At 39.9% G+C, this 17,601-nt stretch overlaps 1 protein-coding gene across 3 annotated transcripts in view; it reads left to right on the forward strand.

Annotated features, from left to right (window-relative positions):
• The first annotated feature begins 713 nt into the window (after positions 1 to 713).
• Positions 714 to 17,601, forward strand: part of Best2 (bestrophin family protein) — a 29,689-nt gene continuing 12,801 nt past the window's right edge. Inside the window, exons 1-3 of one of the 3 annotated variants that reach the window (XM_018028278.2) lie at positions 714 to 829; positions 3,203 to 3,374; positions 7,339 to 7,468. In XM_018028278.2, the coding sequence (XP_017883767.1) occupies positions 3,255 to 3,374; positions 7,339 to 7,468 (250 nt within the window). In that variant the 5' untranslated portion in view covers positions 714 to 829; positions 3,203 to 3,254. Of the gene's footprint in view, positions 914 to 3,202; positions 3,375 to 7,338; positions 7,469 to 8,603; positions 8,728 to 17,601 lie in introns of those variants that run through there. The other 2 variants (XM_026815376.1, XM_026815377.1) reach the window with 2 other exon arrangements.

A 17,601-nucleotide genomic window follows, 5' to 3' on the forward strand; every position in this document is an offset into this window, starting at 1 on the left:
AGGAGCGTGCACTTGCAACGTGCATAATCAACTAGGACCAAACGGATGTGTTTCGAAACGAAATTGTGAATTCAAAGTACTCGAAGATCGTAAAATTTGGTCTAACCCTGACACATATCCACCAGGTCCCAAATAAAGTTGAATCTTTATGTTTCAATACTCCTTGACTTATATATTTCACTATAAAGATATCGTTAAGCCTTCTAATAAGACATTAAGATAAGAATACTATAAAATGATTAAAATATCCTAGATATTACTACTTTATTCTTTCTACATCATCTTTAACAGGGTATCGCTGACTCTCGAGAAATAACTAATTTCGTCCCATTATACTGGGTAATTTTTTTTATTAAAACGGGCCACGTTCCACGCGTGCTTCTTTCAGCCACGAAATTGCCGAATCATCGGGTTTATTAAACGTTACACGACCCATCGAAATCATTGAACCCTGAACACGAGCCAAATGCCACGTTGCAGAATATTCTAAATTGCATTAAATTATGTCTTTCAGAAACAGACAGGAAATATCGTCGCTACCACAAAATATCTTCGAATTTAACTAGCGAATTAATTAAAGGAATATGAAGAAGTACAGGTTTCTACATATTATTGCGGTTGACTAGAAACTGTCCCTACGTTATATGAAAAAAAATGATGTCCATATTTTAATAACTAATGGCTTGATTCTCACCGAACGTTTTTATTTTTTTCGCAGATGGCGGGGTTCCGTTTACAAGCTAATCTGGCGGGAACTGTTGGCGTACCTGTTCGTCTACTACGTCATCAATTTTACATATCGATACGCGCTGAACGAGCAACAGCGGGAGTGAGTACATGAATACGTTCATTTCAATATCCTCCTGCGGTGGAGATTCCTACGCGAGTTTCCCGAAGGTCGAAGCCTTAAAAGGTTGGAAATGTTCCTTGAAATTAAGACGTATCGATGAAAATAAAATTAGTCATCCTTTCTTTTCGCGTGATTTTTCGTCTAATTAGTAAAGTGTCATTGATTTTATGACAGAGGACAAAATATCTTTCTTAGCTGCTTTACTTTGTTAAAAGCAGAATAAAGTGAGCGCTGAATGACAATAATTATCTTTCTTCTATTTCTCATTTCCCATTTGCATAATACATTTCATAAATTATTAGTAAAAGTTTTAATAATTTTATTGTAATTCACATTGTTCATATCCACACAATTAATTATTCCTTCCTCACTTTATGCTTTACGACCGTTTTCTCCTTGAACTGAGTTTTGCGGCTACGATAAGCCCTCAAGGAAGCTCGATAATGCGAACGGCTATTAACTGTAGGCATAAAAGTCAGTTTCCATGATTATGACTCGCACTATCTATTAATTTAAAGAGGACTTCGGTCCGTGATCGCCTCGTAGTCGAAGGCGTCTTCTAGCGGTCCCAGGAAGTTTACCCGACGCGGCCGTGGCTCTAAACGTGTCATAACGATCGTCCGTGGAAAATATTGCCCGCGAGGGAAGATATTTCACGTTCCTGTTCCAGATATACCGCAAGTGTATCGCACGCGATTAAATCCCGGATACCGTAAATAAGATTGCTCGTTCTGAGAAAGATGTACCCGTTTGTACAATGCGCCGCGGAATGCGCTTGGAGCTCACCGTCCCGAGGCCGGTATTAAAAAACGTATAAAAATGTAACTTGTTATTTATATCGAAATAAAAAAAAAAATGACAAGGGAAACGAGTGAATAAAGAAGAACCGAGGCGGCTATGGGATGTTAAGAAGGCCCATCCATCCTCCGAACCGCTTCGATTCGCCTGTTCTAAATTTAGAAGCGTAGGGCCCGGCTGGCCGCGCCACGCCGGACTTAGGGCCCGAACAATCATACGATGGATTCGCCTAACGGGAGAATAAAGATCCTCTCGATCGTATATTTCACGGACTTCAAGCTATAAATTTTTCCACTTTAATAGGATTGTTAATATTAATGCTCGGCGATCTAACTCTCCTCGAGATAAACTAAAGTTGATAAAAAAGTGCGTATCACTGTTTCTTATATACTATCTTGTCTTTCGTTTACTACCCTTCCAGATATAATACACGAGTAAATTTCGATGGGGTATTAATCACAAATGAACGTAAATCTATAAAAGGATATTAACCCCAAAATACAAATTAGGATCTTTCACAGCTTATTCATTCATCCATCTTATCAATTTTTCAAACATAAAGCAAAAATCAAATATCAGCAAATCCTACATAGCACATTCACAATTGACCATGGAATCTCCGACATAGATTGATTTGAGAATTAATTTAAGAGATTTAAGGTAGATATTAAATCTTAATGGAAATTAAACGACGGGGTACTAATCACGAATTAATGAATGTAAATCTATAAAGGAACATTAACCCCAAGATACACATTAGGATCTCTCACAGCTCATTCACCCATCTCATCAATGTTTGAAAATATATACCTATAGCAAAAGTTAAATATCAGCAAACCCTAATGTGCACATTCACAATTGACCATGGAATCTCTGACACAGATTGACTTGAGAATTAATTTCAAAGATTTAAGATAGATATTAAATCTTAATGGAAATTAAACGACTCGGTATTAATCACGAATATTAATAATGAACGTAAATCTATAAAGATACAAATTAGGATCTTTCACAGATTATCCATTCACCATATTTTAAGAGATTTAAGACAAATATGAAATCTTAGTGGAATAACTAAGTATTTAAACGTTAACGATACGTAAAACAGGCAGTGGTGTTTCTCGCCAAGTGACGGTATCACCTCAACCTTGCTCTACTTATAGTCGAGTCATTGCGAGAATTCTACGCATGATACACTCACAACTAAATATATGTATATTTCAAACGCGAACTTATAACAAATTGCAGTGCAAAAATAGAACTCTTATTTACAACATAATTTCTTATATACAAATAATCTGGAAATGATGATAATTTTGTTTTTCCTTTTCTTATATGTAAAACTACTGGAAGGAGTAATAATTTAAAATAGATACCAGTATTTCCTAAACGAATGAACTTCCATATTCGATTACAAATATTATTCCTCCACTACATTTCCAAATTGTATTACTACTTAGCCAACTCGAAGTATTATTGTAACTAAAGACCATTTGGTAGAAGAAATAATCCAAAGGTACGTTCAATAAAGATTTGTTACGTTGTTTGTTACAGAATATTCGAAAAGATCCGATATTATTTCGGGAACTCCAGTGAATCGATACCGATGTCGTTCGTTCTGGGATTTTACGTGAGTCTGGTTGTGAAACGATGGTGGGAGCAATACAAATTATTACCCTGGCCGGACAACTTGGCTCTATTTATCAGCGCAGCTATTCCCGGTAACGTAAGTACAGAGATCAGAAGAATGTTATAACTAAACGTACAAATATTATACCATCTACTATGACATAACGGGAAACGTCCAAAGTTGAATGTGACGAGTAAAGAAGTCTTAAATATACATATTCACAAGGATTGGTCACATAAAAAGAATTACTATTGAAATACACACATCAATATTCTAGCAAGCTGATATTCAACAGTATATGTCCAGTTGACACGTGTAGTGAATAGACTAACTTTTCAATGCTTCAAGTTTTATTCTCGTCATTCAAATAGCGTGACAATAATAGTATGAAATTTATTTATTCTCCTTATCTTCATGAACAATTTTTCAATTCATTATCACAATTCGAAAAACACTTAGAGTATGAAAAGTGTCTTTAGAATATATTAGCCTCTGCCTAATACAAGATCAAACTATTATTTTAAACTGTGGGTCTCCTTTACAGACTTTGCAATAATCGAGTCAGCTCAAAAGAGCGCAGACGATAAGCGTAGACATCCTTGCATAGCAGCAGCGGTCGCTGCGTTTGTCTCATTACGCTAATGAATTGCCGTGACACGTTTCGGTGTCGTTAACCCAAGTAGGTGCCAGAGCTCTCGGAGTCACGCCACGCCCAAGAGCGAAAAAAATGCGTAAACCGATCATCCCATAATTGGCAGACGAGCGAATCTTCCCGCTCCTATTACGTCTGTCTAACGGACAGTCGGATCGTGATGGACTCGGTCGTTCGGGGTCGAGGACTCGATTCGAACTTCTGACACGAGTGCGCGAGAACATAAATCCCCATCCATTATCGTTACTTTCTCCGATCGATTCGTCCGAACCGATAACGAAAGTTCGCTTCTACGTACCGGGGGGTCACTCCGAAATGCGATTCGTCACTGTCGTATTACTTAACAGTTATCTAACGACGTTTCTACTCGCCCCGGCGCGGTAGATATTTTCAAAATCGGTTCGACGAAACCGAAGGGAGAGCTTCGAATTCGTCGGAACGATCCTTCAGCTGTGTGGTCAATGACACGTCGTCGAAGTGAAAGTGCAACGTGTATCGTGGCGAGAAAGAAGGACGAACCTACGCGTTGTGCACACCCGCGGTCTGCATCGCCGCCGTTAACGCTCCGTAAAATCCGAACGGATATATCACCTGAACCTAGTGAACGAGCTAGCTGTAAACCAAGCAAGACGATCGCTACCGGTATTGCATAGCGGAGCGATTAAACGTAACGCTTGCAGTGAGAGTTAGACGTAAAATATATACCTTTAAATAATATACAGAATTTGTCCGATTTTATTGAGCATGAATTCTATGTACCTCATCTTGTATATACGCCGAAGAAATATTATATCAATTTTCTCGCATAAAATATTAGAATAGTCAGATAATGGATTCAATGATGAAAAAGATTTTAATGTACCGATTAAAGAGTCGATCGCGTAGCCAAGTATTTGCTTCCTTGTGCTTCTTCCCATAACATACTACTCTCCAGTCGCGTTCTCTTCGTTACGTGCTTCGAACGTTAGGTTTCGACTGTGAAACAGCAATTACACGCGCCCATTTGACAAGCATAATACGGTCGAAGGTTCTGATTTTCATGTCCCGGGCGAGAAAGTTGCACGTGGATAGTTCGAACGTATGAAACAATAGCGTCCGCGCGAATTTCTGCACGCGGCGTGAGACAAGGTCTCCAGGTAAAGGAACGGGACCGTATATATGTATGTAGTTTTCTAGGTATGCATATGTATGTACATTGCAGAGAGTCCGCGGTTGTCGTGTAGTCACGTAACGCGAACTATCGGATTTGTGAATGAGCAGCTAAGAGAGTGGGCAGCACGAGCTTCTGGGCTGTGCCTTTCATTGAAATCTAATTGGAATTCAGGGCCCGAGGTGAGGAGGATGCCTTGACTTCCACCTTCTCCCTCGCGAGGATCCTTTCCAAACTGCTAATCGTGCATTCTTACACGCGCGACGATGTGAACTCGCGGTACTGCAAAGAGGAGATGCTCTGAGCAGGCAAAATTGGAAAAAGAGAGAACTGGACTTCATTATGAGAACAAGAAACCAATAAGATTCTTCATTACTATTATTCGATAAGTAATTGCATCTGAATTTATTTAAAGATATATTTTATATTAGATCTGAATCAAGAAATGATTAAATACAAAGATTTAATAAATGTGGATGTTAGAAGATATAATTTAAAAATTTTTCGGTTGCGAAGAACCCGTACGAAAAATGTGTTGAAAAGCGAGTTTCAAATGCCTGAACAGATAGACTGAGCGTAGCATCGCTCCGGGCGAAGAATGCGAAGAACCCGTACGAAGGTGAAACTAATTAGTCTATAACTGTGAATCGTTGAAGAAAGGAGACTCGTAGCGTAACCCCATTTTTTCGCCTATTCGTACAAGCGACACCAAAAGACGTTGAGAACGAGGATAGTCTTAAAAAGTGAATTTCTTATTACACTAGTATAGTCATGTACAAAATCTTATAGGTTTCAAGTATTGAAGACGTTCAAATGTTTTAGATATTCATTCATTAAATTTTCTTAATTGCACATTGTTCAAAGCGTTCGTTTCACGATATAATTAAAAATCGTTACGAAGAGTTTTGTTGATTGTGCATTTAATCGTACACCAACATGTAACTATATTTCGTAAATCCTAAGAAAGTGTAATTCGAGCGTTAAAAGTGCAAATGAGCTAATGTCGTAACTTTAGGCGGAACACGCTATGTAGCGGTAATTAATTAATCAATAGCGAACCTACCGTTTCCTCTTACAATAGAATGCCAAGACACGGTTCACGGCATTCAACTTTCTTCGTTCAAATTATGGTTCGGATCATTATCAATTAGCACATACAGTGAGAGTAAAGGATGATCATGTATAGATCAGAAACATAACTATTACAGTTTGTATATAATCAAAATATATCTATTTGCATAAACATTTGAATTATTTGATGTTAATTATTGTAGCTGAATACTTGATTTGTGCAATATACAAAGTTTGCTGAATAAATAAATTATTATTATTATATAAAGTTTGCTGAATTAACGTAAGTCTCTTTACTCTCACTATACGCCCACGTGTTATTAGCCTCGAAAAAATTTTGGTTTCGACAAACTTTCTTCAGTGGTTGCATACATTATATCGAAAGGATAAGACGTGCCTCGATCTACAAAACGCTTCATCTGAATCTCGTCGTGCTCTACATACGTAACGAATCGCTCGGCTAGTCAATTAACGATTACCGACACGATTACCAACACCGATTGGCAACGAGTCACCGCGGCTACGCGAGAAGACCGATCGTATCGCGTCACGAAAACCGTTTAACGGTGACAATTGCTTTTTTTTTCTTCCATCGCGCGTGGAAATTTTCCGATCCAGGAATCGTTGGCTACCGATTTCCGAGCTCGAATTGACATTCGGAGTGCAGACTGCGAACGATCGTTCACCGTTGCGGCCGTTGATTACAAAACGAGCAGCCGATTATAAAATGCACGCGCGTCGTAGGCCAGAAACGAAAGGAAAAATAGCCGGCAGGCGCCACCGTGGAGTTTTTCTCCTATTAATATTGGAATCGGCACGAAATTGGCGAGGATTCGCGACCACGGGCCAAGAGAATCAGGGGAAAGTGTGTACAAGGCATTGGGAACGTGTCCAGCATTCGGTGCAATCGGAAACGAATTCTGATGATATCGACTTCTTTCTAATTCCCTGCTGCTGATTTCCTTAATCTGTGTACATTGAAAATTTAACACAACGATTCATATTTGTATCTTTCTCAAAATATTTTGTAATACAATTAGTGAACCCACGAGTAGATTGTTAACGTTAAGCAAGATTAAAAATTTTGTATTTAAGATGCTAATACTCTTGCTACTGACTGTATATATGATGAACATATAGAAAGCTTTTCTTCGGGATGATAATTTTGAAACGTTTTCACATTGCAGGATGAGAGAGGCAGGCTGATGAGGAGAAACATCGTAAGATACGCGGTTCTCGCGTACGTCATCACTCTGCAGAGGATTTCGTTACGAGTAAAGAGACGATTCCCAACGCTTCAGCACATCGTAGATGTTGGTAAGTGAATTACTACTCAGATTTTTTCCTATTTTTTATCATGGACCTTAATTATCGTCACGTGACGAGAGAAAAAGTCTAAGCGACTAAACGATCTCGTTCCACAAGTTACGAGTTATTTACGAACTTGATCAAGAGTTACGGAAGTGTTATGTTAAGGAAGTTAATATGTAAAACGTTTCCTGTCGAATCCGTAAATATCGTCGGAAACACACACAAGCGACGAAATCTATAATCCACCTAAGGCTGTTTTTTTAACAGTTATAACATTTGACTCCATAGTTACGTAAAATTATTTCTGACACGCTTCATTAAATTGCTTCGCTTTCTACGTGAAGGATTTTATCTCATTTGTTGCTAAACGTTTTAATCACATTTGCATCAACTCATCGACTGTCAGCTAAACGGATACGATTGACGAAGATCGATGAATGATAATTTTTAATCCGGTAAGCGGATTAGGAGATTTTTGCGAAATACTGTTTGGAAGCAATAAAGTTTGTTATGTTTCCTTCCCGACTATCGCCATTTCAAGGACTTATCGCCAATTAACTCGCATGCCAGTTCCTACACAATTAAGCGCTGCTTATGGTAACAAGGCCGATTTAACGACAGATGCGCGCGAATCCTTTCCAAAACGAGAGGACCCCGAAGATTTTTGACAATCCATAAGGAATCCCAATTAAGCATCGATAAGCAATTCGTATGGATCCATTGTATGATAAACGGTGCTGCATTTGCAATACGGAACCGTTATTCAATCGAAATTTAGATATGTGTCATATATAACCTTCAAACGATTGCCTAGTTTTACAGCACGTGTCAAGATGCTAATGCCATTATTACTACAACTCTCAGATGTTATTTTGGCACTTTCCTTCAATATTTGAGAATGGCAAAAGAAAGTATTGTTAACGTTCAGTCCTTGTTACCAAAGAAATAAGACAAAAATGAAATTTCACATGCCAATTACAAAATTTCAAAGCTCCATCATGCAAGCTATCGTAAAATTGAACTACTTACTCTTGATGCTCGTTGACACTCGATCTTAGCCACTGACTGTATATATGATGAACATATAGAAAGCTTTTCTTCGGGATGATAATTTTGAAACGTTTTCACATTGCAGGATGAGAGAGGCAGGCTGATGAGGAGAAACATCGTAAGATACGCGGTTCTCGCGTACGTCATCACTCTGCAGAGGATTTCGTTACGAGTAAAGAGACGATTCCCAACGCTTCAGCACATCGTAGATGTTGGTAAGTGAATTACTACTCAGATTTTTTCCTATTTTTTATCATGGACCTTAATTATCGTCACGTGACGAGAGAAAAAGTCTAAGCGACTAAACGATCTCGTTCCACAAGTTACGAGTTATTTACGAACTTGATCAAGAGTTACGGAAGTGTTATGTTAAGGAAGTTAATATGTAAAACGTTTCCTGTCGAATCCGTAAATATCGTCGGAAACACACACAAGCGACGAAATCTATAATCCACCTAAGGCTGTTTTTTTAACAGTTATAACATTTGACTCCATAGTTACGTAAAATTATTTCTGACACGCTTCATTAAATTGCTTCGCTTTCTACGTGAAGGATTTTATCTCATTTGTTGCTAAACGTTTTAATCACATTTGCATCAACTCATCGACTGTCAGCTAAACGGATACGATTGACGAAGATCGATGAATGATAATTTTTAATCCGGTAAGCGGATTAGGAGATTTTTGCGAAATACTGTTTGGAAGCAATAAAGTTTGTTATGTTTCCTTCCCGACTATCGCCATTTCAAGGACTTATCGCCAATTAACTCGCATGCCAGTTCCTACACAATTAAGCGCTGCTTATGGTAACAAGGCCGATTTAACGACAGATGCGCGCGAATCCTTTCCAAAACGAGAGGACCCCGAAGATTTTTGACAATCCATAAGGAATCCCAATTAAGCATCGATAAGCAATTCGTATGGATCCATTGTATGATAAACGGTGCTGCATTTGCAATACGGAACCGTTATTCAATCGAAATTTAGATATGTGTCATATATAACCTTCAAACGATTGCCTAGTTTTACAGCACGTGTCAAGATGCTAATGCCATTATTACTACAACTCTCAGATGTTATTTTGGCACTTTCCTTCAATATTTGAGAATGGCAAAAGAAAGTATTGTTAACGTTCAGTCCTTGTTACCAAAGAAATAAGACAAAAATGAAATTTCACATGCCAATTACAAAATTTCAAAGCTCCATCATGCAAGCTATCGTAAAATTGAACTACTTACTCTTGATGCTCGTTGACACTCGATCTTAGCCATCGTCTACTGCACGATTTCGTGAATAATGGGAAGTCAGGTTGTGTTAACAGCTGAAGAAGAATATTATAATTACACACATTGTCTTTGATACATTTTATTTCTCGCGTGTTCTTTGTTTGTTATATGAAATCACATTTACCTGCTCGTTGTATGTATATAAAAAATTATCCATTCTTTGATGATCACTTGTTGAGTCGCAAACACGTACACGGTACACACTTTGGTTAGAGTTAAATACACTGATAATTCGAAAATTACTGGAAGCTAATGTGTTTCCTTATACAGTGATGCTTCACGAAAGGAAATTACTCGAAATATTACGAGAACTTAGTAGAGAAACACAAAAATATCACATTCTATCGGCTAAAACAAAAGACGTATGACGCACATTCATACACAATCCGCCATATTGTTTAACTACCGGCAAGGATGCGTGCGCAACTGCATACAATTCTGCGGACTACAATAATGAGCGCCGTTTACGAATTCGTATTTAAAATCGTAATTAAATTGTTTCATGAATATAATCGTTCTCTGTGCACATAAAATGCATCTATTTTTTTACAACCAAACTACAATGAAGTTTTAATTTTCATATAAAAGAAACACAACCAATTAAATTAAAATACTGTGAAATAGAATTTTATGAAAAATTCGAATCACTTCCATGGAATCTGTGACAATTTCCACAATTGTATTTACTGTCGCATGTGTCGAGGAGGCAGGCAGGAAGAAATCCCGTTTCTCGGGATGCAAGAGAAAGACGCGAATCCCTGCGGGCTTTTTGTCAATCGGCGAGGATGAGCACGTCGACTAGAAATAGCACGCATTTTTCAGGCGCCGATTCCGCGAATCTTCCATGAACATGAGGCACGCCGCCCTGTCGACTATAGCCGGAGAAAGAAGTGACGGGATCGGCCGTAAGAAACGATCTTTCCGCGGAATTATCTCCGCTGGAACACGTGAACATGTTAGCGTCACGCACGTCGGGTCGCGAAGGGAACACGCGCACGGGATCGTCGATCGGCCAAAGAAGACGATCCAAATCTGTTCCACGGCGAACCTGTCTCTCGCGAACAACAAAACATCTGCGGATCGTTGCGCGAGATCCCCATCAATAATTCATGCAGCGAGAATGCAACGCCGCGCCGCCGTTCCGTTTACAGAGGGAAAAAATAAGCGACGATATTTCAAACAGGAATGGAAGTCGATATGGACGCTTGATACCGGGCGTACCGGTTAGTAACACCCGGATTTAATTGCGATTTTGCGATGTTACGTCCTCTCGAGGGGTTACGTCGATGTTTATGGTCGCGTAAATAAAACATAGCGCCCAGCCATGATCTTGAGGAACGAGGAACTGGAAGGACATTGGACTTTCTATAACCTTCTGGAGAACCGTATCTCTTTTCTCGGTTGTTTTTTTAACGATATGTTAATATTGCTATGACGTTGAACAACCATCGCACACGTTGTGTATTTCTTGCTTAATTCTATAGTTTGTAAAAATCTCTGCACAAACGTCGTTTGGAAATAAATGGTGTTTAATGAAGACGTATGGAAACCTAGGAAGGTTACTTGCCATTTTATAGAGGAGCACGAAATATTGCAGCGTTCTATTTATAACTCTCGGTGCTGTTTTAGTGAAAATGCATTGAAGGAAAGACAATCGGATTCTCTCGTACGCATGAGTATTCTATGCGTAACAGCAGTAAAACGTGCACACTGAGCTGATTTTAGAGCGGTTAATTTGCAAACGATTCTATTTACCAGTCGCATCGCGACGAGACCGTTATGGTCGTTGATTCTCGCAGAACCATGCGAAAGACGCGGATGCAAATCCCCGTTGACACGGAATCTGGTGTCGGCGAAAAATATTTCTAAAGAATCCCCGATTCTCATTAGCGCAGCCACCAGTATCGCTAATTCTCTGTGTTGTCAAAAAAAAAAAACCCAGTCGCTAATTTTCCCAGGAACGAGGGACTCTTGTTTAATTTTAGCATGTTACGTTACTGATGGCTACTGATAAAGGAAAACGTGCAAGTCTTGGCGTCAGCGACTGTCAGAACTGTAAAGAGTTCTACGAAAATCTCTATCAAAAAAACCACGGTGGTTTTACATACTTAAATATTCAATGACTGTGCTATTCACTTGCATAGCGTCTAATAGCACTTTTACTTTTTCATAGGAAATTGTCCGTAATATGAATAAAATATCATTATAATAAAAATGTATCTAACTAATAAACAAGAATTTTTATCAAAATACCTTTTAGTGACGTATATCAATGTTTACTCGAGGCTATTCAAACGAAATATATTGCATATAAATCAATTCTCGTACTTACACGGTAGATGCTTTTTAAATAAAATTGAGAATCGATGATTTTCAACTTGACCCACTGTATATACCAATTCCGTGATCTGGAAATGTCGGTGTTAGGAGATTCTCGAGAGCTAGGTCGGCGACGTAAATCGAACAGCTCGGCTCGCGCCGCCAGGCAATTTTCACGTGCGTCCGGGTAATTTTCAAGAAGCGAGTCAAGACCGCTTAGAAACGCGGAGCGCCGGCGCCAGTTCCTCATCCTTTTCCTTTTCCCTCATGCCTGACGGTCGTTTTGCTCGCGGTAGGAAACCGACGACGCGACCAGACCAGCACCATGTAGTTTACCATCTATTCCCAGAGCCGACGTTACAACAGGCTTCTTGTACCTGCCCTCATTGTCGTCGTTTTTTCTTTCGATCTCGAGCCGATCTCTCTCTCCTCGCGAGCGAGTTGAAACGGCCAGTTGATAATTACAGCGTATCTGGAGTACCGATACCGTGTCATTCGATAAGCTAATCACCGATTCCTTTGGTTTCCACGGTGGGTCTCGAGCGATTCTTAGATCTGCCAATTTCTTCTTCGAATACCGCGGCCTCTCCGTTACCAGTTTCACCGTTAACGTGGCGCCTTGCATTGCCCCGATGCGTTATCGAACATTCTCTCATTTTATTAATCGCGGACGTTGATTACATCTACCACCTAACGACCTTGCCTGTAATCGAGTTCCTATAACAGTTTTCATCGTTCTCCATCGTAACAATCCCGATTGGAGTCTTATCAGAATTGCGACTCAAGCTCGGCAATTGAACGTAATCGCAGAAAGTTGTACGCCCGTGTTGCGATCTGATTTCATCTGAAACCTTGTGAATTTCACTGTGAAACAGAAATCTATTTATAAGGCTTGCCATTGGTAGCAGCCAGGCGAGATACTGAATGCGGACGATGTTAAATATAGCCACAGGTAATGATAGCCATAATTTGTCTTTGGCTACAGGTGGTAATTGGCTAGACCAGCAACTAGGCTCGCCGAGATAGACGCGGCTTCTTCGGTTCGCGGGAATGGCGGTGGTAGCTTGTACCGAGACATCATCATCATTATCCCCGCGATCGGCGTTGTCATCATTGTGGCCGCGATCGTCTGAACAAGAAACTCGAAAACCCGTTTCCTCTTCTTAGCCACTATCTTCGCAGCTCCCATATACTGGGTGGGTCAAATCTCAATATCGGTACAAGGAAAAATGAAAGATACATTCTGATGTTAATAATTCTGTAAGAGTTTCATTTATATTCTGTGCATACTTTAGTTTCCTTGTACTTCAAGCTGTTTATTTTATTAATTATTTAGACAGTGTATAGGGTGTCTCAGTATTGTTGGTCGAATTTTCTTTTCTCATGTGCAATCATTCCCTCCAGGATTGTACCAGTAATACTGGGACACCCTGCATAATTTGGTTTTCAAGATATTAATTGATCATGGTGCATATTTTCATATGGTCCACCCCGTATATGCACCATGCCCGATTGCATCCGTCGACCGTAATACGGAGCACGCGCTACCTATATTTAGCGCAAATTATTCATCCGACGACAGAGTTTCTCCGCTATTACGCATACCAATCTGGCGCCCGTTCGATGAGCAAGAAAATAATTACTCCCATGGAGAGTGTATGCGCCACCAGATCCAGGGTCCGATTATTTACGAGCGTTAAACGTAAAAGACGGCGACTTGCATGGAAAATCGACAAGCGCAGTGCCGCGAATTGGAGGTTGTTCAATGAAAACGGAAGTCCGCTAAGTCACGGAGGCACCGACGCGCAACTTCAGCATTCCCGGTTGATTCGACACGCATTCTCGAACTCTATCCCTATCCCCAGAGCCGTGGAGCAATAGAGGAAAAAACTGCAATCCGCTGTTCTAAAATTAACGGAACACCCTAATCCACTGGTTTTGCTTCCTTGACCTCTCCGTAAACAGTTATAACACGCTAGCGTACTGTACACAGACGTTCGTAAGTCGGTGCTTGACTACTTACGTCGGTGTCGCTGAAATGCCGGATATGCGACGACTTTGACTCTCTCGGAGAAGTCGGCCTTGAGTAAGGTCGAACCTTTTCTGTACAAAGTTTAATCAAGGAGAAATGTAGAAATATAACTCGTTGCTTATAATTAAACATGCCACGGATTTAATATTGTTGTCAATATTGTTAATGATTTACCTGTAAGTCAAGAATTTTATTCATTACGTATTGTCATGTAGTTCGCTGCAAATTCCAAGTTCTATTTTTGATGATACGTACTGATGCCACGTGATCATTCGGCTGAAACGCTACTAATTAACTCGTCGATGACTGAATAATTCAAACAGTTTGCGCCTGTGTAAATTGGCTGTATCTCCAAACATGATTAATATTCCTGGTTTTCTTACTCGCTAAATTATCTCACACGTCATAGAATAGTTATTTAAAATTAAAGTCTTCCAAATGGTTTACATTTACGCTAAAGACTGCTTGAGTTAAGTACGACGATACAATTCATTACCGCTGTTTGCAAACGTATGAAATCATTAAGAGCATTACGCTCATGAGGAATGCATGGAGAGAGTAAAATAAGGCACACAGGAATCCTTGCAACACCTCGAGAGTTAAAAGACAATCCAAGACTCAATCTTTATAGAACATAGGATAGATGATCTCGAATCATTTGCTTTTCTCATCATTTTTCATTTACTTTTTCAAGATCATGATTAAAAATTGAATGCAAAATCATTTTGCATTAATTGTTTTCAGTAAGAATAGAAACTAGTCTTTCTATTCACGTTTCTTCACCTCAAGGTGTCGACGACTGATAGTGAAATCGTTCGCAAGGTATGTACGGTACCACGGCTGTCTATACACGTGTTTGCAAAATAGTCACACGCCTTCGGCCGGGCGTGGACAATACGATTTTCTCTTCGCCGAGCCGATTCTCTATTTACACCCAGGGCGCATCTGCGGTCGCGTGTGCGCGCAATCATTTAAACTCGCCCGCTTCTAATTACGCGTTGATATTTCCTAATCAGTCCAGTTTCACTGGCGCCGAACGTCGCCACGACAGCGTGTTTGGCTGCGTGTCTAAACATGCGCGCCAAAAACACGCGTATCGCGATGTCACGTGGCCAGAAAGCCTATGAAGTTCACTGTCAATTGGCTGACTTTGGCTTTCGTTAACTCGGAGATCGTTTCGCAATACAAACATGACTACTCATCGAGTGAATCTATCGAACTATCTAAAGTCTTTAAGCAATTCTAGAACAGAATTGAGCAGAAATTTTGTAAATTCTTGAACAATTTCATAAACTCAACATATGGATTGAAAAAAAAATTAGATGATTTGTTGAGCACATCAACAATATTAATATTCCTTCAGCAGGATTTTGTGAAATAAATCGGTTGTCAAAGGTTTAAAAATATCCACGTAATCCATCATTATTTGAATACATTCCTGTGTGTGGAGGTATCCATGTATGTACGGGAACTGGACTAAGGGACTGGTTTCTCCCTGAACGTTGCTTTTCAGCGTCCGCGTCGCCTCGGTCTGGCGCGGTGGACGAAGAAGGTACGAGAAGAAGGAGAGGCCGAAGAACATGGTTGATTTTTTGCCTCAATGGCGACCTTGCCAGCCGAGCAAGGATCCTCGCGTTTATTGACCCCAGAGAGCATTCTTCACGTTCGAGCCCGTTGTGCATCCGAGTTGTGGTTCTGCTCGGACCGCTCCCTCTCCGCTTTATCTTCCACCTCAGCTGATATTTTCGAGAGGTAAACATCCTCCAGTAACGAGTACTAGAGCTTCTTCTTCTTCTTCTTCTTCTTCTTCTTCTTCTTCTTCTTCTTTGAAGCCATTCTGACCAATGAAATTGCTCGTTCACGTGATTTTCTGAAATGCCTGCCTATAATCGTTTCTGAAAATCGAACCGTTTCACTCCTATTCCTCACAACGACGTTATTGCTACACGCTTATCTATACGTTGACTTGATTAAAATGGTAACGAAACAATGTTTACCGAAGCTGGTCGATTTTATTATCATCGTTGGTCGATCGATAGTGTCATTAATAACAATTGTACGCGTGTACAGTGCAACGTTTACATTCGATTCGCGATGATTGTACACGATTCATGTTACTGACTTACATACCTGACGTGTAAACTGCTCGCGTCAAGAAGCCGCGAACACTTTCATAATTAACGTCGATTTCGTCTTGTTAGCAAGTGTCGATCGTGTGAAGTAACCGATTCTCTTTTGATATTTGCACATCATGTTATTGTGTCATCGACTCTTCCGTCGGTCTTCCACTGTGTACATTAAACTATGATACACTATGGTGAGACAAAGAAAATAGCTAACAATACTATAGTAATTGTAATATTAATATTTCGTTCTATTGTAGCTTTTCTTTCTGTCGTTAATTATTTATTAGTTATTATCAAGATAAATGTTACAATTCTATTCCAATCGAATTCAACCATATACACATTGTTCTTTAATCGCACATATAAAATGTATAAAAAATTTATTGGCAACAAATGCATTATTTTGAAAAGATTATTTCATTGAAGTATTTCTTCCTACGAAAATCGTCAAGTGGAACGTGCGAATGCGGCCGAGTTCCGATAACACAGAACGTCAAATATTTCCTTTACCCAGGAAAAACCGGACCGTTTCCCAAGTTTCCACGTTTCCTTTTCCAGAAAACCATTTCCCTTCCCTCGTCGCGTCGACCACACCGAATCGATTGCGTAGGATGATAATTGCGGGCTCTGTTCCATCAATTTTATTGCTAATTGGCAGTAGTCGATTGCGGTAGTGACATAAACGATACGCTATCGATCAATCGAGTATTGCGAAAGCCGCGCCGTAACAGATTCTTCGTACGTGGCGACCACTTCCGAGGAGCATTGGTTTCTTCCGAAAATGTAAATGTGTCGAAACAAAACAAACGGTAATTATTAATCGAACTGTGAGTACTTCGGTCACATTGGCGATACCGTATTCGTGGGTTCGGCGTGACTCACACGATGAGTTATGGCTCACGAGTCTCTCGGTTACAAATTCTCGAACTCATTGTATAGAACCCATGTGACCATGCGATTGCATCAAGGTCGTGCACACCGAATAAAGAACAGATTGCATATCGATTCAACCGGTAGCGCGGCGGCAGCGGCGCGTAGGCATCGCGTTTATTCCATCGAGAACTGAACGCCCCGATAGCATTGATCTGTCATAATTTCACTCGATTCGCCTTCGGGTTCGACCAATTAGGAATTAGCGATGCGAACGAACTCGTTAATAATTCCCTTAATCGTCAATGAAAGATTAGGCACTAAAATTATCGCTAGAAGTAGTCAAGCACGTAGCTGCTTACGTACGTAGAATATTGCTTTCGAGAACAGTTTACGCACCTTGCTTTTTGCGATTAGGGTTATTACTCTTACCTGCTCCCGCACGAATGGTACTTA

This window comes from Ceratina calcarata, unplaced genomic scaffold (genome assembly GCF_001652005.2).
Source record: "Ceratina calcarata isolate Rehan_Ccalc_2016 unplaced genomic scaffold, ASM165200v1 scaffold446, whole genome shotgun sequence".
NCBI classification, from domain to species: domain Eukaryota; kingdom Metazoa; phylum Arthropoda; class Insecta; order Hymenoptera; family Apidae; genus Ceratina; species Ceratina calcarata.